A 21,868-nucleotide genomic window follows, 5' to 3' on the forward strand; every position below is an offset into this window, starting at 1 on the left:
CAATGCTCTTAACCTCTGAGCCATCTCTCCAGCCCCCAATTAATTTTAAATTTGAGACAATCTGGAGAGTTGGCTCAGCAGCTAAGATCGGCCTGGGTTCGATTTGTCACTCCAGTCCAGGGATCCGACACCCTCTTCTGACCTCCAGGAATGCATGTGGCACATATACATACATGCAGGCAAAACACTCAACACACATAAAATAAATAAACCAAAAAGATATTAAAAATAACATAAAATTGTGAAAATACCGCCTTTCACACTGAAAAGCTGCACTCCGGATCATCTTTCGACTAACCGTTGCCCTTGAGGCAGAGGTTTCAGGTAAAAGCAGAGGTGGGGTGTGCAAGGCCGTGGTTAGTGTGTCAGTCCCATACACGTTTGTGGTTAGTGTGTGTCAGTCCACCTTGCCAGCGAAGCAGCAATCACATCCGGAAACCCCCTGGACCCAGGCAGAGCTGCACACTAGTAATCCCAGGCAGAAGTGGAGGAACTGAACTTCAAGATCATCCTTGGCTGCATAGCAAATCCAAAGTCAGCCTGGTGGAACTGCTGAAACGGGGGACAGATGGACAACAAATGCCACCGAGGGAGTTCAGAACGTTCCGCCCCCATCAGCAAAAAAAGAAAAGAAAAAAAAGGAAAACGAAAGGAAGGAAGGAAGGCATATGTGTCACATGACCTTTGACCCAGCATCCCTGACACCATTCTGCAAGCACATTGTTCATGCAAGAATAAAGATGCTGCTAGGCAGTGGTGGTGCACACCTTTAATCCCAGCACTCGGGAGGCAGAAGCAGGCGGATCTCTGTGAGTTCGAGACCAGCCTAGCCTACAGAGGGAGTTCCAGAATAACCAGGACTGTTTCACAGAGAAACCCTGTCTCAACAACAACAACAACAAAATGCTTATCCCAACATTATTATAAGAGCATGAAAATGGGATCAGGAACTAATCTGATGGCAAAGCTAACAAATGACACCTTTGAGATAAACCCCCCATGCAACAGGGACCCCCTAGAAAGAGCTGGCCCCCATCTTCCTTTCTGCACCTCTATTACAGTATGCTTCCACCTCTTCCTGACCCCGTATTTAGGGTGTCTCCCACCTAAGCAGGTTTCTAAGGGTACTGAGATGGTCTAGAAGACCTGGGGGCAGATTCTGGGGAAGAAGATATGATACCAGGAGACAGGCTGTTCCTGGGGACACAGCTCATCTTGGAAGGCTTCAGTGAGCAAGCTCCGTACAACTCAGAGAGTGTACTGAGTCCCCATTGGGCAGACAAAGCAGGGGCAAGACTGAGGGCACAGAGATGCCCTAAAAACAATTTTGAATTCCTCTTTCTCATCTCCAAATTAAAGTCTTAGACAGACGACCTGTTCTGGGAAGTGTCCCCGAACAGTAAGAGCTGCAAGCTGTCTCTAGAGAGTGCTGAGTGAGGTAAGGAGGGTCAGGAGTGGGGGTATCGATATTTGCATTGTGTGCCTAGAGACTGAAGGCTTGTGAACTTGGGCAAGCATCCCAACCCCGGTTATTTTGACTGACACATAAACACTGTGAGGAGGTGTAGACAATGTTTACCCACTATACATACAGAAACCACATCACTTGGCACAGTGAGCAGTAAGCCACACCTCAATTTTGCAAATGCAGAGAGAAGCTAGAGAGATGGCAGCAGTTATACATCAGATATTGAGATGCATCGTAGATCCTGAATTTAGCTCATGGGGAAGATTGGACGTTTGGACCACAGTGGCAAAGCTGAACATAAAATAAGCAGCTGGGATGCTATTGTGTAAGATTGTATCTAAGGGGATCTAATTGTAACTGCCAGGCACAGGGCGGCTGGATACTATCAGTTCAGGTGTCCCCACTGACTCTGGATTGATTTCCTTGCCCTAATAGTTCTGATTCTCAAACCACAAGCAAGGAATGGAAACATTTCTTTCTTTGTTTGTTTGATTGATCTTTTGAGACAGAGTTTCTCCACTTAGCCAGGGTTGTCCTGGAACTCCCCTGGAACTCACTCCGTAGACCAAACTGGCCTGGAACTCAGAGGTCTGCCTACTTCTGCTTCTTGGTGCTAGGATTAAAGGTGTGCACCACCATGCCCGATTGAAAATATTTATTTTTATTTATGTATTTATGTGTGTACATGAGTTTATGTGCATCACATGTGTGCAGGTGCCCTCAGGGGGCAGAGGAGGGAATCAAATTCCATGGAAATGGAGGTAGAGGCAGTTGTGAACCACAGCATATTAAGTGCTGGGAACAGTTCCAGCTCCTCTGCAGGACCAGTAAGCACTACCAAGCAATGGCCTTTTCATCTGCCTCTACTTCCTTTTTATTTTAAAGTTTTCATATTATGTGTTTGAGTCTACATGGATGTATGTGTACCATGTTCGCCTGGTGCCCTGGAAAGCCACAAGAAGCCATAAGATCCCCTGGAACTGGAGTGACAGGTGGCTGTGAGCGGCCGGAAATGGGAACTGGAAAGCAAATCCGGGACCTGTACAAGTTAAGAGCAGCGCATGTTCTTAGTTGCTGAGCCATCTCTCCAAGCCATTTACTCTTTCTTAGCAAGACTCCAACCTCTCATGCCTAAAGGACGTTGGAATGTAGCTCAGCAGACAAGTGCTTGCCCTAGCATGTTCAAGGCCCTGGGTCCAATCTACCCGACCATCAGAAAACAAAAGTAAACAAACAAGGAAGTAGGACTTTGTCCACGCTATTGTTTGCTCAGAGAGTAGCAAGACATTTACTCCCAAAACATGCTTGGATTTCTACATATTCTTTAAACGTTCTGAGGTTATCTGTCTGCACAGGGAGTCCAGGGCTGACGTCCAGAGCTATTACTCCCTTAACACACATCTTTATGTTCTAGTGCACTGGCCCCGGTGTCCTGGGAGTGACCACCAGCCTCAAGTGGCTATTTGAATGTCAATGATGTAAAAGGAAATACAGTTTGAAATTCAATCCTTCAGGGTCAGGCGATCGCCAGTGCCTATCCTCATGCCCAGAGCCTGTGCCAGTCTTGTCAGACAGTGGCTAAGGACTCACTTCCGTATCTAGTAGGAAATGCAGAGTAGCTGTTAATGACATGAATGAAAAGAATCAATCCTAACTCATTCTACTAATGCCAAAGCTGTGAGTCAGAAACGCCACAAATTCTGAATCATACACAGGCTGCATCGATCTCATGGCTGCATTCCAGTCAAGTCTGTGGTGTTTGTTTCTCCAAATTAATTATCTTAACTACTCCAACTGGGTGTCCAAGGTTGAATAGATGGGGTGTGTGACAGACATACTTCAGGGAAGGGAACTTTTTCCCAGTGTGTTCATATCAGACTCTTGGCTACTTCTTAGCAGACAAAAAGAGAGGGAGAGAGTTGTATTTTTTTTAAGTTTTTTGTTGTTGTTGTTGTTGTTCTTAAAAAATAAGTAATTGTGTTGGTTCCAAAAAAAGAAAGTGGGAAAATTGTAACAGTAAATGTTACATTCCCCTGGAATCCTGAAGCGCAAACAGCAACTGAAATGGATCCAGCCATTTATAGGATTACAATAAACACACCTTTGTACCCGCTCTACCATTTACTGCCCAGATGATCTGAACACAGACAAAAAGAGCTGGCTGCGAGACTGCAGCGGCTTTCTTCATGTTTGGTTCACCCACTACTGCACGGAAGCCCCTAAGTGAGCAATCATTGCGCTCTCCAGGAAAATGTCTCTTTCCCTGCCCCCTCTGTAAACAGTTGAGAGATCTCTCCAAAGCCTTGAGTGAAGGTGGCTGGTTTAACCCAACACCTAAACTGAAGAACACCCCCTAAATCCCAGCGTGGTTCCCCGATCTTTCTTCTTAGGGCAGAAAGCTATTACAACCAAAACAAATGTTTCTCCTCCGCAAATAAGTTCCCCATTACGTGGAAAGAAGTTCCTACAAAAAAAACGAGACCGGATTTGCAGCTGTGTCCAAGAAAGAGGCAAAACCAGAAAGTGGATTTTCAATGGAGTCTACTTTATTGAGAGAACGCCTCCTTCGTCAAGACTTGCTTCAAAACTTACAAAGAAGGCTACTCAACGGAATTCATGTCTGAGTGAGAAAATAAAAGGGTGACCTGGAAGGACCCGGGCCACCCCAACTTCTACCACTGGAAATTGATCCAAAGAACTTGTGGCAGAATCCGAGGTCACACCCAGGTCTGCACACCGTCCCCTACAGCCCACGTCGACGTCACCAAAATAGTGAAATAAACTAAGAAAAAGAGCAAGTTGGTTGTGTCCCCACACACACATTAAAAATCGAGGGTTAGGGGTCCCATTTTTGCAACTCTTTATTAAGAACTTGGAGTTCAGTCTTTCAGGGACCTGCTTTTTTCCCTCTATAGCCTTGAAGAGAACAACAATCGCTTTTCGGTATTCCCCACGCCAACCCTGTATTTTTCTTCCACCCCAGATCCTGTAGTTTCGGGGTGTACTTATAGACAACTGGTGGGGAGCAGCGTCCCTCGCTGGTGGGGGCAGGAAGCGCCGGGTGCTCCCCGCTTCGCCGCTCTCAACACAAACAATGGCTTCCCGCTGGGACGTGTGATCCGGGGCGGTTAGACCCCAGGGTCCTCGAAACACGCAGCCTCTCCACGCCGCGCAGAGAGCGCCCAACCCCACGGACCACTCCTCGCCGCCGCCACCGCGAACAATGCGCGCCCCGCCCCGCGCGCCTATTGGCCGGGTAGCTCCGGGGAGCGCAGCGCGGGCGACTGCGACGCGCGTGCGCGGGGCGGGGCGCGGCGGGGGCGGCGCTTTGTGTGCGACTGTGGGCCGGGGTCTGCGGGGCGCGGGCCGCGGCAGGCGGCGGCATGGAGGAGCTGAGCAGCGTGGGTGAGCAGGTCTTCGCCGCTGAGTGCATTCTAAGCAAGCGGCTCCGCAAGGTGCGTGCGTCCCCGCCCGCCCCCCGCGCGCACCCGGCGCTCTGCGCGGCTCACCGCCCGCTCTTCTCTCCCCGCAGGGCAAGCTGGAGTACCTGGTCAAGTGGCGCGGCTGGTCCTCTAAGTGAGTCCTCGGTGCGCGGCCGCCTTCCCGCGTGCGCCTCCCGGCCTGGGTGGGAACAGTGCGGGGACCCTCCCCTCTCGGGTCCGAGCGGGAAGTTCTGTGGCTCGAGACCCGGAGGACGCCGGCCGACAGCGATGCCCTTTGTTTACGAGCCCACGGGGAGCAGGCAGGGAGGCCTCCAGCCCCGGCTCCCTCGGGCCCGGCCCTCCTCCTCCTCGCCGCGCGCTTCTGGCGCCCATTTGTTGCATGCGCCCCCGCCCTAGAGCCGGCCGTGGCAGGCGCGGGACACGGCCCCCTCCCCTTGCCCAAGTTACCCCGCTGTAACCTGAGATTCCTACTGGTAGGAGCCCCCCTTCCTCGCTCCCCTCCGCGCGCTTGCTTTCTTCTTAATGAAGGGAAGAGACCCGGCCTTCCCCGGAAGGGGCTTCTTCTGTAGCTGCCCCGCAACCTTCCTTCCTGGACCCCATCCCCTCCTGATGCCCCCCTCAAACCCCATTGCTCTGCCCGCGCTCTCCGTGGTGTCTGCCACATTGTTCTGTCTGCTTCCCCAGCTCCCCCTCCCCTACCTGTCTTCCCTTCCCTCTCTGGCTCAGGGCCAGGCTCGGGGGATTCCCTCAGCAGCTTTGCTCTTTGTTGGGTTTGTTTTCTTCCCAGGAGCTGACTGTTGAGTCCCCTTGTGGCCTGCTGGGACTTGGGGCTTGAGGTGGCAGTTTGCCTGTGGGTTTGAGGCCATGATGCTAACTAACTTCAAGGGCTTCTGGGACCTCAGAGGACTGCCTGGGCTTGGTGCCCCTTGCCCCCAGCAGGACTGTGGGAGCTGTCCCTGCAGCCCAGTTGGATGCTGCTCACCAGCCCTGGTCTTTGCTTTTCCAGACACAACAGCTGGGAGCCAGAAGAGAACATCTTGGACCCAAGGCTGCTGCTAGCCTTCCAGAAGAAGTGAGAACTTTAACAGCTCTCTGGGGGAGGGGAGAGTTGGGTGGAATTGACTGGTGGCATTGGTGGCCTGGGGACTGTGGCATGAGGCCCCATAAGGAGCCTGTGCCCAGGCTTACTTGAACGGCTACAGAGGCAGAGCACTTTAAGGCCCCCCGCAGACAGCCAGGACTTCCAAGATGAACCTTTGTGCCTACTTCAGTTTCTCTTGGCCCTTTCTGTGGAGTAACATCAGTGCTGATAGCAATTGGGTTTGCAAGCTTGCTGTAAAAAGTAGGCCTGTCCCTCTGTCCCCACCAGGATGGGTTGTGGCGCAGGAGAGGGCCCAGAGGGGCCTGAAACCCACAGTTCAGAGAGATGTGTGTGATGTTTCGCTCAAGCCCTGAAGGCAGTGCAAGGCTTCTCTAGGATCTGCTTCCTAGTTATAGTTGACACTTCAGCTCTTAGGTGGGAGACAGAGGGTTGGGTGGGATGGCGTCGGGAACGGTGTGTTATGGTCAACATCATCTGAGTGCTGAGGTTCAGGAACACAGCACCATGTGGGTGGCAGCAGAGACACCTTCCTGCTGCAGAAGCTGGCTCTGTCAGTAGAGGCAGATGAATGGTTTGCTCAAAAGCTTCTCCAGCTGGGGTCAATCTAGCCAGCTTGTTCTCTGGGAGCCCAGCCTGTGTTTCTCACTGTAACAGGACATTTTGCAAAAAGGGTGGGGAGGGGGTAGGTTTTGGCAGGATGAGTGAGTGCTTGCGCTTACGGGAACTTAGAAAGGGTCAGGGAACCAAAAAGAAAAAAGAAAAAAAAAGAAAGGGGTAGCAGTGTCAGTACCTTCTTTTAAATTTATAGCTTGATCCTCTGAGCCCTGGAGGGATGGCATCCTTGGGCCAGGTGTTACTGCACACATCTGCAGCCCCTGCTGATAGAGAAGCTGAGGTGGGGGGACCACTGGAGCAGGTGGGAAGCCAGCTTGACCAGTGAAACAAGAGCCTGTCTCAAAGGCGTCGTCCTGAGGCAGGGACCTCTTTCACGTGGATTCAAAAGATGCCATCATGGGATAGGCTTTTTTACAACATGGGACAGAAAATCAGGATGGTGTGTGTTCTGTCTCTCCCTGCATCCAGACACATCCCTCTGGTGGTTAACTTCGTGGTCAGGGAGGAACCACTGTGTGTAAGGTCAGAGTCACAAAGAGGATAGATAGGTGGTGGTCTGCCAGCAGGGCCTGGAGATGCCCCTTGAACTCGCGGTGAAGGTTAGCCTGGGGGTTTTCCTGAAGGTCTGTTCTGTGTGAGATCACTTTCCAGGACTCCAAGGAGATGGTGCTTGGCTATTTTATTTTGCATGTGTCTGTTTGCTTGAGGGAAAGGGGGCAGGCATGTGCCATAGGCCTGAGTTGTTCTCAGTTTTTTAAAACATTTTTAATGATCTATTTATTCTTATTTTATGTGCGTCACTGTGTTGCCTGCATGTCTGTCTGTGTGAGGGTGTCAGATCCCTGGGAACTGGTGTTATAGACAGCTGTGAGCTATCATGTGGATGCCGGGGATTGAACCCAGGTCTTCTGGATCCACTGAGCCATCTTTCCAGCCCCCTGTGTCTCTTTTCACCGTGTGCTTTCTGGGGATCAAAGTCAGGTTGTCAGGCTTAGCAGCGCGTGCCTTACCTGCCAAGCCATGTCACAGGGGTCTTTGTCACCAGGGGTCTTTTCCGATATATTCAGTGGGATAGCCTGAAATCTGAGCTTCTGTGAATTCGCAGCCTTAGCCCTGGGTTGCAGGGGTACAGACTCTGAGGCCAGGTTGATGGGGAGCTTGATAACTTCCTCACAGAATGCTGGAGGTGTGTAAGGGATGCAGGAACGGGGTGATATAAGTGAGCGAGTTGGCTTCGAGAAGCCTGACAAGCTAGTGTTAGCCACACTGGAGCCCTCAGCTCCTGGGCTAGCAGGTCATAGAGGGGACATACTGGAGGGTAGTCTTCATGGGAATGGACACATTAGACAGGTAGCCCCAAAGGCAGCTTTAGCTCTGTTCTCCTGTCCTCAGCTCCGTTTTAGCCAAACATGAGTGAAATGGATTGCCTGCAATGATAGTAGGGACCAGCACCCCTGAGCCAGGGTCTGGACCTCTGCTGCGGCTTTCCAATAGGAGTTTGCTGCAAAACTGAAGATAGGCTCCTGCTAACTGGAGCTGCAGGAATCCCTCAGGAGCTGAGGGTGGAGGTTGGAGCCAAGGTTTGCAAGCAGAGCTTCTCAAAGCTGATTGGTGCTGTGTCTCCAGGGAACATGAGAAGGAGGTACAGAACCGGAAGAGAGGTAAGAGGCCCAGGGGCAGGCCAAGGAAGCACACAGTCCTGTCGTCCTGCAGCCGCCGCTCTAAGCTCAAGGTGAGTGGCCACGGGCATTGCGCTCCTTACCCACCCATGCCTGTTTGGGTAGAGGTTCTTCAGGGGTAGGCAGGCCTCTGCCGGTGGATGGCACTGGCAGGCAGCAGAGTGCATGTTCCTCCCGTACCGGGGCCTCCGTAGGTGATTCCTGTCTCAGCCCAAGTCCGTTCTGTAGTCTGTCCTCCCGGATAGCAACAGCAGACTTGGTAGATGCGCCCAACACCCTCTCGCTTTGGAAACGCTCCACCGGGGAAACCTCTGTGCAGTAAGTGCTCAGGTTTGTGTAGGAATTATGGACAAGCCGGGCACATCCAGGGTACCAGGCCACGCAGGGTCGACAGACAGGCGGGGGAATAGGGGCAAAAGCAGTGATGCTATTCTATGCTAAGCCCGTCTCAAAATGTCCTGTTGATCCTCCTTGCTGTGATGATAGACAGATGCCTTCCACATACTTGGCATCCTCCCTCGTGCCCTCCCCCGCCCCGTGCCAGTTCAGGAGCAGAGCAGGACAGGGAATGGGCTTCCATTCATAGGCTCGGGCGTGCTTTTGTCTGACAGGGAAGGGGCTTCCGTCCATAGGCTCAAGTGGGCTTTTGTCTGTTACTCGGACTTCATTCCACAGGGCTTCACTTCCTGTGGCCGAAGTAGAAGTGTGAGTCTAGCCTGACACCACCATCTTTCCTCCTAGCAGAAAGATGTCAGCCAGAGGGGCCCTGTGACTGAGAACACATTTCTGTGTGTTGATGAAGCTGAGGGAGGGGTCTGCTAGGGAAGCCTAGGGCCCCAGGGTTTGGTGGCATCAGCCCCGACAAGCGTGGTCACTCCTCCCTGCCTGCTGGGGCCTGGAGGACCCTGGTACCATGGCTGCAGGACACCTGGTGCTACCCAGACAGATTTGAATCGCACCCATTTGTCTTTTCAGGAACCAGATGCTCCCTCCAAGTCCAAGTCCAGCAGCTCTTCGTCCTCCTCCACGTCGTCCTCCTCTTCTTCGGATGAAGACGAAGATGACAGCGATCTGGACTCCAAGAGGGGTCCCCGGGGCCGTGAGACCCACCCCGTGCCTCAGAAGAAAGCCCAGATCCTGGTGGCCAAGCCAGAGCTCAAAGATCCCATTCGCAAGAAACGGGGACGCAAGCCCCTGCCCCCTGAACAGAAAGCGGCTCGGAGACCCGTAAGCTTGGCCAAGGTGCTGAAGACCACCAGGAAGGACCTGGGGACCTCAGCCAGCAAGCTGCCCCCTCCACTTAGTGCTCCTGTGGCAGGCCTGGCAGCCCTGAAAGCCCACACCAAAGAGGCCTGCAGTGGCTCCAGCACCATGGCGACCCCAGAGAACCTGGCCAATCTCATGAAAGGCATGACCGGAAGCCCCAACCGTGGTGGCATCAGCTGGCAGAGCTCTATTGTACACTACATGAACCGCATGAGCCAGAGTCAGGCTCAGACCGCAAGCCGACTGGCACTCAAGGCCCAGGCCGCCAACAAGTGCAGCCTCGGGCTGGACCTGAAAGTGAGGACGCAGAAAGGGGAGCTGGGGGTGAGTCCTCCGGGAAGCAAGGTCCTGAAGGCCCCTGGCAGTGGGGCTGCAGAGCAGCAGAAAGGGGGCAGTTCAGGGGGCCCAGGTTCCCAGCTGGCCCCCACTCAGGAACTGAGCCTGCAGGTCCTGGACTTACAGAGCATCAAGAATGGTGTGCCTGGTATGGGCCTGCTCTCCCGCCACGCCACAGCCGCCAAGGCCATTCCAGCCACCAACCCAGCCACAGGGAAAGGTCCTGGGGGCGGCCCCACAGGGATAAACATGACCGGCACACCCACAGACACCAGCAAAGGCGAAAAACTGGCCTCCAAGGCTACAGCTCTGCCCACCCCTTCTGTCAAGAGGGACAGTGTTAAGTGTGTCGCCGCCTCCGGTGGACAGGAGGGCCACACGGCTGCGGGAGAAGGCCGCAAGGCCCCTGCGCTATCCGAGATGAGCACGGGAGAGGAGAACAGTAGCTCCGACTCAGACCCTGATTCCTCCTCGCTCCCCAGTGCTGGGCAGAACCTGTCGGTATCCATCCAGACCAACCAGGACTGGAAACCTGCCCGCAGTCTCATCGAGCACGTCTTTGTCACAGATGTCACGGCCAACCTCATCACTGTCACAGTAAAGGAATCCCCCACCAGCGTGGGGTTCTTCAACTTGAGGCCTTACTGAGACCGTTGCCCAAGTCCGACACACCTTCCGGTCTCTGGTTTTGCTTTGATGCCTGACCTGGGGGCCCGCTCTGCCCTGTCTTGAGACTTAAGGCTGAGAACTCGTTTCTCTGGTGATTCTACCTCTCTGGGCCTCCATTCTAGTCTGTCCTGTTGCCTCAGGAAATCTGGTTGGCCACTGGCTCAAGACTGTCTGCTTGAACAAGGCCTCATCAATACATATCCCTCCTTGGCCTAGTGAGACCCTCCCCTACCTTATTAGCCCAACTACTGTCAGGTGGGTCTGGGGAGGGCCTTCTGATACAGCCCCCTCCCCAGCCCTGTGGAGGAAGAGACAGGGCAGGCTGGACCTTCTCCCAAGCCCAACAGTGACGGGGCCTTTGTGAAGTGGGGATTCTGTTCTTGGCAGATGAGTCACTGACCTCATCATAAAAGGATGATCGTTGTGAGATTTGATTCAGGGACCCTGCAGAAGTCTACAGAGCCCTGTGTGACTCTTCAGAGTTTCTGTCCCTGATGTGGGATCGTTCCTGACCACAGCTGTGGCCCCAAAGTCCAGCCAGGGTTTGAAAGGCCTCATCCCAGTACCCAGATGTATCTCCGTGCTACTGGGTTTGGGAAGAGAAGAGTCCAGTGCGGCTGCCTTCCCGCAGGCAGGCCCGAGCCCCAGTGAGAAGTGACCCTGTTCTGCTCTGGATCCAGACCAGCACCCCTGCTTAGGCACACTAGAGTGCACTCCTCTGGGCTGTAACCCAGAGGAGGCTGAAGTAGCAGTTTGTGGAGTCCTGGGCAGGCGATCTTCCCCACTAGTTTGATTGCTAGGGCCAGGTAAGACCCCCTAGTAGCTGCAGTGCAGGAATGCAGGTGTGCCCGCTTGCTTGCCACCCCGCTGCCTGGCTAGACTGGTGTCTCTTAGACTGTCGGGCAGGTGTTTTTTTGTAGTTGAGTCTGGTGCAAAGCCCTGCCTACTGAGTGGGCCATTCTTGGGTACCATTTTCCCTGACAATCCTCTCCCACTTTCGGGAGCTTGTGTTTTCTTCCTAGCTGAGAAGCAATATCCCTGTGCCATTTATGTGGTGGGACAGTTTGACAGCCCACCTGGCAGGGGGGTCCTGATTCCTCCCCCTTCCTCCAGTTCTGAGCCCCTTTCTAGATGCCTTCTCCCTGTCCCCCTTCCCAGGTAGCTGTCTTAAAACTACCTTGTCAGATTGCTGGCCAATGTCAGGACCTCTGTCCTGGAATATCACCTTGTGGCCATGACAATCTGGTCAGTGAGTCTGTGATGCCAAAAAGTGGGGGTGGTGTGAAACCCTTGTTTCTGCTTCTGCCATTGACTGGTCAGCCGGCAGGTGTGGTCTCTTCATTCCTGTTGCCTTGAAGGGAAATGTCCCCTTCCAGAACCAGCCGAGACAGTGGGCTGTGGTGTCTGGGACCTGCCACACTTTCAAAGTACCCCCCCCCAGTAGTTCACCCCACACACACCAAATAAGAGATGGTCTTTATGCGACCAAACTGACCTCAACACTGTGCCTTTTGGAACAGACCCATATCCATGGCTCCTGAAAGAGGCTCATGATATGCAGCCTCTGGATCCAGCACCAGGGGACCATGCTACTGCCAGCAAGAGCTGTCGCTGGAAAGACACCAGGGCCAGGAAGCAGGTAGCAGGGGGGAAGAGTTGCCTGCTGGGCCATTGGCCTCTCTCCCTGTCTTCAGCCAGGGTCCTCTGCTTCCTCATCCAAGGTTTGCAGCTTCTTTTGTACCACACACTGCCTTAAAGGCACCTCCATATCTTTTGGGGGTTCCATGAGCTGTTGGAGAAGTGACCGTGACTGGGGATCTAGTTTGACTGACTTTGTTCCCTGCTGCCAGGTCTCCAAACCCCGATTAGGTGCCTTTTATTTTTACCAGCTATTTCAGTCCCAAAGGTGAAATCTACAAATACCTTCCTCCCAGCCACTTTGCCTTCTTGTGGTGTTTTCCCTGGTGCTTGTGACCCCAGTGGTCGATTGTTACAAAGCATATGTGTGTAGTGTGTCCGCATGAGAACCCGCTGGAGAGGCACACCACATGCTCCGGGTGGAGTTCTCGTGTTTACCAATAAAGAAAAGTAGTTGCTTTTTAATGGTTTTTTATTTGCTGCTATCTTGCCCCTTGTGTGTGTGTTATAGCTAGCGTGAGTCCCACATCTTACAAGATCCTAAGGGTCCCAGATGTTCTGTGCCACATTTTCATGCCAAATGGATGTTTTAATTCTTAGTCCTTTCAAGACAGGGTCTCTTCCCGCCCAGGTTGTCCTTGAACTTCTGGCAGCCCTCCTCGGTCTCCCTAGTGTCAAGAATACAGGCACCTTTTTGTCTGCTTCTGTACCTGGTAGGAAAAGTGGCCAGCCTGTCTTCCTTGGGAGTATTGGTTTAAAAAAATAATAATCTTTGGTACCAAAAACAATGCCCCTTCTTGGATATAATCCAAATTCCAGTCTTGGTTGGAGAGCTCTGGTCCTGAGGTTTGTCAGGAAGGAAATGTTGAACTCTGAGCGGTGTCAGTCATCAGCTTGGTTTCTTTAGACGGTTGTTTATGTATGCCCCTTTAAATGGGGGGTTGCTCCCTTTCCTAGGGAGTGAGCAAAGAACCCTGGGAAAACTTAGGGTCTGTGGTGTTGGAACAGAACAGTCCAGCTGCCAAGGAAATACCTACCCCCAGGAAGTTCCTCGGGATATGGGGAGTAGTGCGGCCCGGTGGTTCCCTGATAGCCATATTTAGCCAGATGCATCTCAAAGTTCTCGGGTTTCTAGTGGCACTAGCCTAGATTATAGGGACTTTGGACCGGTATTAATTTATTTTGCCAGGGAAAGACAGTAAATGATTTAGGAAAATTCATGTCTTTTTGCTATTCTTAGTATTAATAAATATTTTTGTAAACTTTTGACTTGGTGTACATTGTAAGTAAACAAAACAGTCCTTCCTTCCCCCCGCCCCCCATCATGGGGCAAAACGCCCATCTGGACATGCGCATAGTGGTAGCATTGGGGGAAAGAACTGGAAATGGCTTAGCCAATCAGAGGTGGGAGGGAGAAAAAGGGGGAAGGGCATCCTTGCAAGGAAGGGGCACGGTTTCAAGAGCAAATACCAGCACCTGTGATTGACTGCAAGATCGCAGGCTGAAGTGTCTGGAGAAAGTTGGCCAAGACGAAAGGTGCAGCCTGCATCTAATGCATAGAAACCAAGAGTGCCGCCTGGCAGTGGTGGCGCACGCCTTTAATCCCAGTACTTGGGAGGCAGAGGCAGGCAGATCTCTGTGAGTTTGAGGCCAGCCTGGTCTACAGAGCAAGTTCCAGGACAGGCTCCAAAGTTACAGAGAAACCCTGTCTTGAAATAAATAAATAAACCAAGCGTACCACACAAAGTTGTCGCCATACAAAAGTCCAGTTTCTCAGAGCATCCAAGAAGCTAAGTTTGAGAAAGCCTGGTTTAGTGGGAAAGATGATGTATAATTTTTGCCCACTAATAACACTACTGGTCAAAACGAATGCTACAGGCCTCCAGCCAATACAGGGAGCGGCTGTGCTCTGCTCTAAGGAAACCAACAGCCTCACCTCCACCGTCCCAGTGAGGCCAGTTGGGAAGACACCGGGAAGAGCGGGAGGCTTTAATCCAGGGACAACTTAGGCTCCTAACCCTAAGGAAGGATGAGGAAGGGGATGGGTGCTTATTCCCTACCCTCCCTAGTCCAAGACTCGCCTTTCTCTCTTCGGCATGAACTTATTCAGAATTTCCTCTGGCCTCCCAGAAGAATGGAGTTTTGGAAGTCTAAGGAAGATGGACCTGCAGACCCACCCCCGGCATAAAGACTGTTGGGATTAGGGTTCTCTGGACAAGCTACTGACAGAAAAGCAAACTTTGCTTCAGAAAGGCCATTGTGTGTGGAATCCAATTCTTGATTCTTGCAAAGCAGGCGCCTGGCAGTTTGATTTCTCTTTTGTTGTCTTCAGTGCCTGTTTCATTTTGGAGAAGGTGGACTAGGGCAGTTGAATCCCAGATCTGCCCTAGGGGAACAAGCTAGCAGGGCAGGAGCAAGTGCTGGCCCTGGTTGGTCAGCTGGGCTCTTTGAGAACCTATGTCTAAAAGGACAAGGTCTCCAGACCAGAGTTAGGGGTGAGGCTGGTCAACATCGATCATTATTCATTTCTGTGCTGATTTAATCAATCCACCGCTAGAATTAATGGAGGGGACCTGGGAAGATGGGTGCAGCAGGGCTCTGGACCACTGGACACCACCTTCCCGCTCTCTACCCGTAGTGGTCGAGGCGGATTCCCAAAGACACAGAGATGATGCCCGGCGATGTGGCGATGCGTGGTAGGTGGAAAGGAGGCTTTTCTTTGCGCCTATCGGGAACCAGAGAGGGGGAGGGGTGGCACTAGGGACAGGCGCTGAGACCGTCGCCTGTAGAGGGCGCCCGCTTCCCACGAAGTTCGGCCTGGGATTTTGAATGTTGGTGGGGAGGAGGGAAAATGTGCCCGCTGTCCTAGACTGTCCCAAACTCAGTTGAACGCTCTACAGTTCTGCTGCTCCGAGCAGCCCCCAGTCGACTCAGTCTCTGGCCGCGGAATGAAAGCCCAGGCTTTAGCCTATGGCTTCTCACTACTGTCAGCCAAATTTCCATCTTTGATGGCACCCAGACCCTTAGGGCTCCCACTCCCACCCTGGGCTCCCCTGTATCCGAGCCACCACCTCTGACCTGGAAGACTTTTTGGTGAAACGAAGAAAGCCGTGGATTCACCCGCAGAGAGCTGGGGCAGGCTTGTAAACCATGGGCGTCCAGGGCACCGCACCAGGCCTCCATCAGAGCTGCGCACTATGAGCATCAAAAAGTCCGAATAAAAACGGCTCTTTGCAGAGCCATAAGTATTCCATTCAACCAGTGTTTGTGTTGGGCCAGGCTCAGCTCCTGCAGCGGCTCGAGCAGGTCCTGCCAATGAGGACATAGGGAAATCCGCCTGAGCAAAGGCGGTCGGGGGCCAGGGGTCCCCATACCCGGTCTTTGTTCTGCGGGAGAATCTGCCCAGAAAATTCGCTAAGGAAGCTCTTGGGTCCAAGTTAAGGTTGGCGGTGACCAAAGAAGGGCGAAATCGCGCAGGGTCAGTGCGGGTCTCATCCCTATATTCAGGTGATAACAGTGGTGGCCCCGACTGTAGGGCTGACTGCTGAAGTCACTAGACCCAGACCCAGCCACCCCACTGCTTTCTTGACTCCCTTATAGCCGTCGCCCTCCGGTGGGCCCAGAGCGCCTTGAGGTGGCCTAAGAAATAGACCTTGGACCTTTTGGCGTCTGAGACCCTGCTCGACAAGCTGACCACTCAGAGTCCGAAGGGCTCGATGCTCAGTGACCCCGCTGAGGCAAATTCAGACCTCAGGCGTCGACCCAGGGCCTTCCAAGCAGGCCACTTGAGAAGGGAGCCGACAGGACTCTGCCAAAGGCCTGGCCACTGCTTACTGGGCCAAGGGCAAAAGATGCCCAAGGGCCTCCCCTTGGGCTCTGAGGGTTCTGACGGATTGCGATGGCTTCTTCGCAATGGAGCGACGTCTGCCCGGGAATATAAAGGTAGAACCAGGTTCACTGTAAGGTCCTCTTCGGGAATCCGGAGTCGTGTGTGCAGCCACCTTGCCCACCCCGCCCCCCCCCTCAAGAAATCTGCAGCCTGGAGGATCGAGAACACCCACCACGAGCATCCCACTCTGTGTGCCCCCTCGACAGACCCTCATCCAACCTTGGGGTGTTTTCTGGAAAGAACACCAGGGTCTAAGAAGCCTTAGGGACTGGGGGTGGGAGCGCAGCGCGGGACTGAGGATGGCGGGCGGCTCTGGGTTCACTAATCACATCAGCGCGCTCTGCGCCGGCTCCAAGCAGGCAGTTGCCTAGCAATACCCGCGAATTCAATTCCTCAATCAATAGACGGAGGTTCTGCATTTCGGGGACCTCTGGCGAGGCTGTGGAGGTCTGGAGCACAAGTCCTATGACAGCATTGGGGAGCAACGCTTAGATTGCCGACGGTGAGTCTGCAAGGCTCTTGGGTGTCAAGAGCTATGGACCGCTGACATAGAAGTGGGTGTGGTGTTGGGGAGCAATCCTCCGTCAGGCGGAGTAAAGGAGCCCAGAGGTAGAGCATATCATCTCAGGGATCCCCGAATTCTGAATTCTGTCTGGGTCCCAAAGAAGTACAGCCAGTAGTGAAGATAGCCTCCCAAGAGAGCTGAGAACAGTCATGACTCCTTTCCCTCTGCAACCTCCCCTCACACTCCCACGGAGTTCCCTAATTGGGAAAGGGCCTTTTGGGGGAATCCAACCCTACTTTAGAGTATGGGGGGGGGGTAGGGGCACCAAGTGGGTAGTGAGAGAGGAGGCAAATGTCATTCCTTTCCAGGAACTCTACACTGTTTGGGGAGGAATAAATAAGATAGATAGATAGATAGATAGATAGATAGATAGATAGATAGATAGATAGATAGATAGATAAAATAATGAAAACCAAGACCCATGTTTATTTACAAAGTATATATTTAAACACGTAAAAAGTGATACTGGATACAGACACATTCACAACCCAAGAAGAAGATAGGTACGGAAGTTTCACTCTTGAGCTGAGTCGCGATCAATTCGAGATTTGTATATATCTGAAAATTCAAAAACCCAACACGTGCTCTTTGCAGACTCGGAGCCATGTGGCCCCAGACCCCTGTCCACCCCCCACCCCCAGGTCAGCCTCTCAAGAGCGAGCTAAGGAGACACACAACGGCCATGAACAGATGGCAGGACGAACCAGGAATGCTGAAGGGAAGGAAGGTGCCAGCGTGAGGAAGGAGGAGAGAGAGGAAGTCGTCGGCAGTCAGGTAAGGGACTCCTGTCCCACAGTTACGGTCCACGCGGTCACAGATGTGCCCTCCAAAAGCAGCTCTACCTGAAAAGAGGGTCCACATCTAGACAGACACACGATCAACGGCGCTTCTTTATACAAAGTCGAAAATACCAGTTTTACAAATATGAGCAGATAAAAATCCCCATTCCAGGGGCTTCTCTTTAGGCGCAGTTTGATTTTCAAAAACAAATAAAAACACATAGAATACACCGTTTTTTCTTTTTGTTCCTCCCTCTATTTAAAGGCAAAGAAAGTCTGGCGGGAGGAGAGACTGACACGCTGAAGATGCAGAGCCAGGAGGATGAAGGACAAGGCTGGGGTCTCTCTCAGTTCCTCCCCATTACCAAGTTCCTCTAACCCAGCCCAAAGGGCCCCCCCCCCAAGTCTGTGCTTTGTCCTACAAGCAGAGCCTCGTGCCCCTCCCTCCAAAAACCCTAGAAGTTAGATCGCCTGCTGGCCCTTTAAGGGCGGGGAGGGCGGAGAGGCCGCAAGATCCCTGCTGAAAGGGGCAACAGTAGGCTGGGGGACGGATTTGTGCTTTTGAGTCCGAGCTGCTGCGCGTGGCGCCATCCGGAGTGGGCCGAGACCAGGGTCGCAGGGAGTGGAGGGGCGCCTCGTCCCCAGCCGCGCCCGCTCCACCTCGCGCTCCCCCGCCCTCTTCGGCGGAGTCTGAACGTCGAGTTCACGTAGCGAGCACTCCGAGAATCGAAAGGGACTATAAATTACAGCTTTTGCTTTTAAGAAAGAGGAAAGAGGGGGGAAAAAACTAAACTTCTAATGCACATTCTTGGATGAGATCCCTTCCACCCAGAGCCCCACCTGACCAAGTTCCACTTAGGCTGCCACCCGGGCGCTCAGCTCGACTGGCCTGGTGCGCAGCCCGCTGCCAGCCCCGCGGGGTGGCCTGGCGGCCGTTCGTCCTTCGGAGAGCAGGGCCCACCCTCACCCGATGAACCAGGCTTGTCCAAGTCTTCCTGGGAGGTGGGGCCGCCCTGTCTTCTGGCAAAGATAGAGGACGCGCAAAGGAAAAGTCCACCCCAACATTTTTCTTGTAAAACAACTGTCTGGTGCTCTGGGCACTGACACGCAATCCTCCCAATTTATCCTGGCATTTCGGGAATGTAAACAAATTCGCTGGATTTCTTTTTCTCTCCGGAAAGTAAGGGAAGGAATCGAGGGAACGGGGAGATTTTTGTCCACATGACACACATACAATCCTCGTGTGCGGCACTCACGCCTCCCATAAAGTGCATATCCTTGTGTGGTTATGGGAGAGCTGCGCCCCACCCGCTCCTGACTTTTTCTACCTTCAACGATACGCGCGAAAAAGTTATTTAAGTTAATACTTTCCCTCTAATTGACCACTGAATCTTGAGAGAGAGAGAGAGAGAGAGAGAGAGAGAGAGAGAGAGAGAGAAATAGAAAAAGAAAACTGGGCTGACCCCACCCCCCTTTTTCTGATTGGGAAGCCAACCTTTTGTTGGCCTAGCTGACCAATGGGAAGGAGAGCAAAAATCCAGCCTGGGTGCTAGGAGCCTGGCACTGGGAATTGGCGGTGGGCCGGCTGAGCCCCAACACATACCCTCCAGAATCCCAGCACCCAGGCCCCCAACTTTCCTAGTGTCCTGTACCAGCTCAGTCTGTCTGCCCCTACCAAACCACAATCTCTCTCTCTTTCCTTGTTTAAATAAAAGAACTTCAAGAGTTGAAATATATATATTTAGATATTTTTCTTAAATAACATATTTACATCTAATAGAAAATAGAACTCTAGATAATTTTCCAACCAGAACTGAGGACGGAGGAATGAAAGGGATTCCAGGGGGACGGTGTGAAGTTAAGGACAGGACCAACCAGAAGGCCACAGCCACTCAGAAATAAAAAAAGCACTAAGCCACATTGGAGCTCACTCTCCCCTGCTCTGGTCCTGGGCTCCCCGTTCCCAGCAATTCATCTTTTTTCCTTAAAGAAACCTTGGTCCGTGTTACTCTCCTTTATGGTGACGGTCAAAAAGTTTGAGGTCACATCTGTGACAACCACCTTCTCCAGGTTAGTCAGGGAGGGGCTCCAGGACTCTTCTTCTGGGTCCCCCAAGATTCTGGCCACTGGGATCCTGGCGATGAGGGAGGGCCTTCCCCCTTGAGCCCCCATGTCCCGATACAGGCTCCCCACTGAGCCTGGGGTACCTGAACTATGTCGGACCCTGGGGCCAACAGGATCCAGGGCACCTTGGCCTTTGGCCTCCAGGAAAGCAGCCCTGTGTTTTATCACCCTGGCTGGAAAGGTGTCCACAGCCAATTTGCCCGAAGCCTCTGCCGAGCTAGGACTGGTCACACCATATTGTACCAGGTCTGAGTCCTGCCTTCGAGCAAGCTGGATCACGCTGTGGCCGGCTGGGAACTTTCCTGTGGCAGAAGAGGTGTCATCCAGCTTCCGGCCTTTGAGGTATTCTCCAAGGCCATCACTGGGCTCTCCCAATGGCCTCTGGGAAGGGTCTAGGAGCTCCTTCCGGGGCTTGGGTCCTCGCTTCTTGGAGCTGTCCCCTGGAGAGTTGGGCTTGTCGTCTACACGGCTGGCACCTCTTTCTCGATCCCTGTCCCGGTCCCGAGGTGGATCTGGCCTGCAGGCACTGGTGCTGCTCCCTGGTGGGGATAGACCTGTGTTCCGAAGGCCCTCTCGGGCCCTGGATGTAGATGCCAAGTCCTGGGGTGATCGGCCTGGGTATGGGATCCGGATGCCTCTGGCGGAATCACTTCTGAATTCATAGGTTTTGGCTTTTGCCTTGGCCTGGGCCTGCAAAGAGAAGCCAGTGAGAAGAAGGAAGCAGAGCCCCGCCCCCCAGCCCTCCAGTCTCTACCGCCCAACTTCCCCCAGATGCCTGGGAAATTCTAATTGGGGTGGGGAGGTGGGCTTAATGGTTGTAGTCTGGGGGAGGGGAAAGGGGGTTTGTCTGGAAGCAGCCATTTGCAACCAACTTGTAGTTCATTATAGGTCTACTTGGGATGGTTAGAGGGAGAAATAAAGGTCTTCTGGTGCAGCTAAGTCCCACCTCCTTGATGCTGCCACTGACTTGATCAGAAGACTCCCAGGTCACAGACAAGCATAGGGTATGGACACCCACTGATCGGTTCACAAGCCCTCCAGGTCCCCCTTTGAATGTCACACTCCACCGCTGGAGACTGCCACATACCTTGAGAAGAAAGGTTTTAGGCTTGGGTCCTCGCTTTTTGGGGCCATAGAGCTCCATCTCCCGTTCCCTAAATAAAGATAAGGAAAAAAAGGGGGTGTGTCCTGGCGGCACTGAAGTCAGCCTTTATGGGTTCCAGGGAGTAGCTGGGCTAAGGGTCTGTACCTTTCTTCAAAGGCTGCAAGCAGGCGAGCATCCAGGATATTTTCTTCGGGCTCCCACGTGCTGTACCTATAGGAAACCAGAAAGAATCTGGCATCAGTCCCTGAAGCAAGGAGAGAGAGAGGAGGGAGCAGAGGGCGTGTATGTGTGTGTAACTTTTCCGGCTGCCTTGTGTTGTATTCCAGTGTAAAGGGGAAAAGGGGAAGAAAAGAACCCTCCTCAATATCAGTGTAGGGTTGCGATTGCATATAACCTACTTACTTCTGCGACCAGCCCTTCCATTTCACGAGGTATTCCATGCGTCCCTGTGGATGCAAAAAGGAAAATGTGTGTGTGTGTATGTGCATGGAGAAGGAATGCAAGACGAGGACACAAGAAATACACGCGAAAATGCATGCACCAAATGAATGCTTCGAACACTACCGCCAAAGGCACCAGCCCGCTGCAGCACCCCTGCAGAAACGTTGCACAAAGTGCATGCACCGGCATTCATTCCCCCACCCCGCCCCCCATCCATGCAATCTGTGCACCGCTGCAAGTCTAAGAAGAGCGCAGGGGCTGAGCCGCCGCCGCCGCCACGGCCGCGGCCACTGCTGGGACCTGGGGGAAGGGAGGCTGGGCTGCAGCAGGGGGAGGGAGCCTGGGCCCTGGTAAGGGAGGGCCCGCCGCGCGGCCGCCCGCTGTCCCCGTCACCTACTTTGCGAATACGCCGCTTCAGGAGGGCTTCGGCCGCGAACACCCGCTCCCCCACCGCCGAGAGCTCCATGTTGACTCGCCGCTTCCCCCCTCGGCCGCTTCCAGGAGCAGAAAAGCAGCAGCCAGCGCTCGACAGCCCATAATACTCTCCCGCTGACGTCAGTTCTCCTCCCTCCCTGCTCGCCCTCCCTCCCTCCGCCCCCGCCCGGCGCTTCCTCCCGCCCCACGTGTTGCTAACGACGTTGCTAAAGCCGAGCGGCCTAGGCCGGTTCTGCAAGCGCTGATTGGACCAGCGCCCGGCCACGCCCCTCTCCCCGTCTCCCCCGCGTTGCTACGTGACCCGAGTTTCAATC

The 21,868-nt window shown here is 53.4% G+C and overlaps 2 protein-coding genes across 2 annotated transcripts; one reads left to right on the top strand and one right to left on the bottom strand.

Moving 5' to 3' along the window:
• The first annotated feature begins 4,819 nt into the window (after nt 1-4,819).
• Cbx2 (chromobox 2) lies at nt 4,820-13,410 on the top strand. The gene is made up of 5 exons (XM_005350823.2): nt 4,820-4,923; nt 5,001-5,044; nt 5,918-5,983; nt 8,255-8,360; nt 9,283-13,410. Exons 1-5 carry the CDS (start codon nt 4,852-4,854, stop codon nt 10,555-10,557), a joined length of 1,563 nt encoding a protein of 520 aa, XP_005350880.1. The 5' UTR covers nt 4,820-4,851; the 3' UTR covers nt 10,558-13,410.
• Nucleotides 13,411-17,311: 3,901 nt separating this feature from the next.
• On the bottom strand, nt 17,312-21,650 carry Cbx8 (chromobox 8). Its single transcript, XM_005350824.2, has 5 exons — nt 21,517-21,650; nt 21,081-21,124; nt 20,823-20,888; nt 20,661-20,727; nt 17,312-20,263 (listed from the first exon to the last, which is right to left on the bottom strand). Exons 1-5 carry the CDS (start codon nt 21,583-21,585, stop codon nt 19,421-19,423), a joined length of 1,089 nt encoding a protein of 362 aa, XP_005350881.1. The 5' UTR covers nt 21,586-21,650; the 3' UTR covers nt 17,312-19,420.
• Between the last annotated feature and the right edge of the window lie 218 nt (nt 21,651-21,868).

The sequence above is a fragment of the Microtus ochrogaster genome, chromosome 7 (genome assembly GCF_000317375.1).
Source record: "Microtus ochrogaster isolate Prairie Vole_2 chromosome 7, MicOch1.0, whole genome shotgun sequence".
Taxonomy (NCBI): domain Eukaryota; kingdom Metazoa; phylum Chordata; class Mammalia; order Rodentia; family Cricetidae; genus Microtus; species Microtus ochrogaster.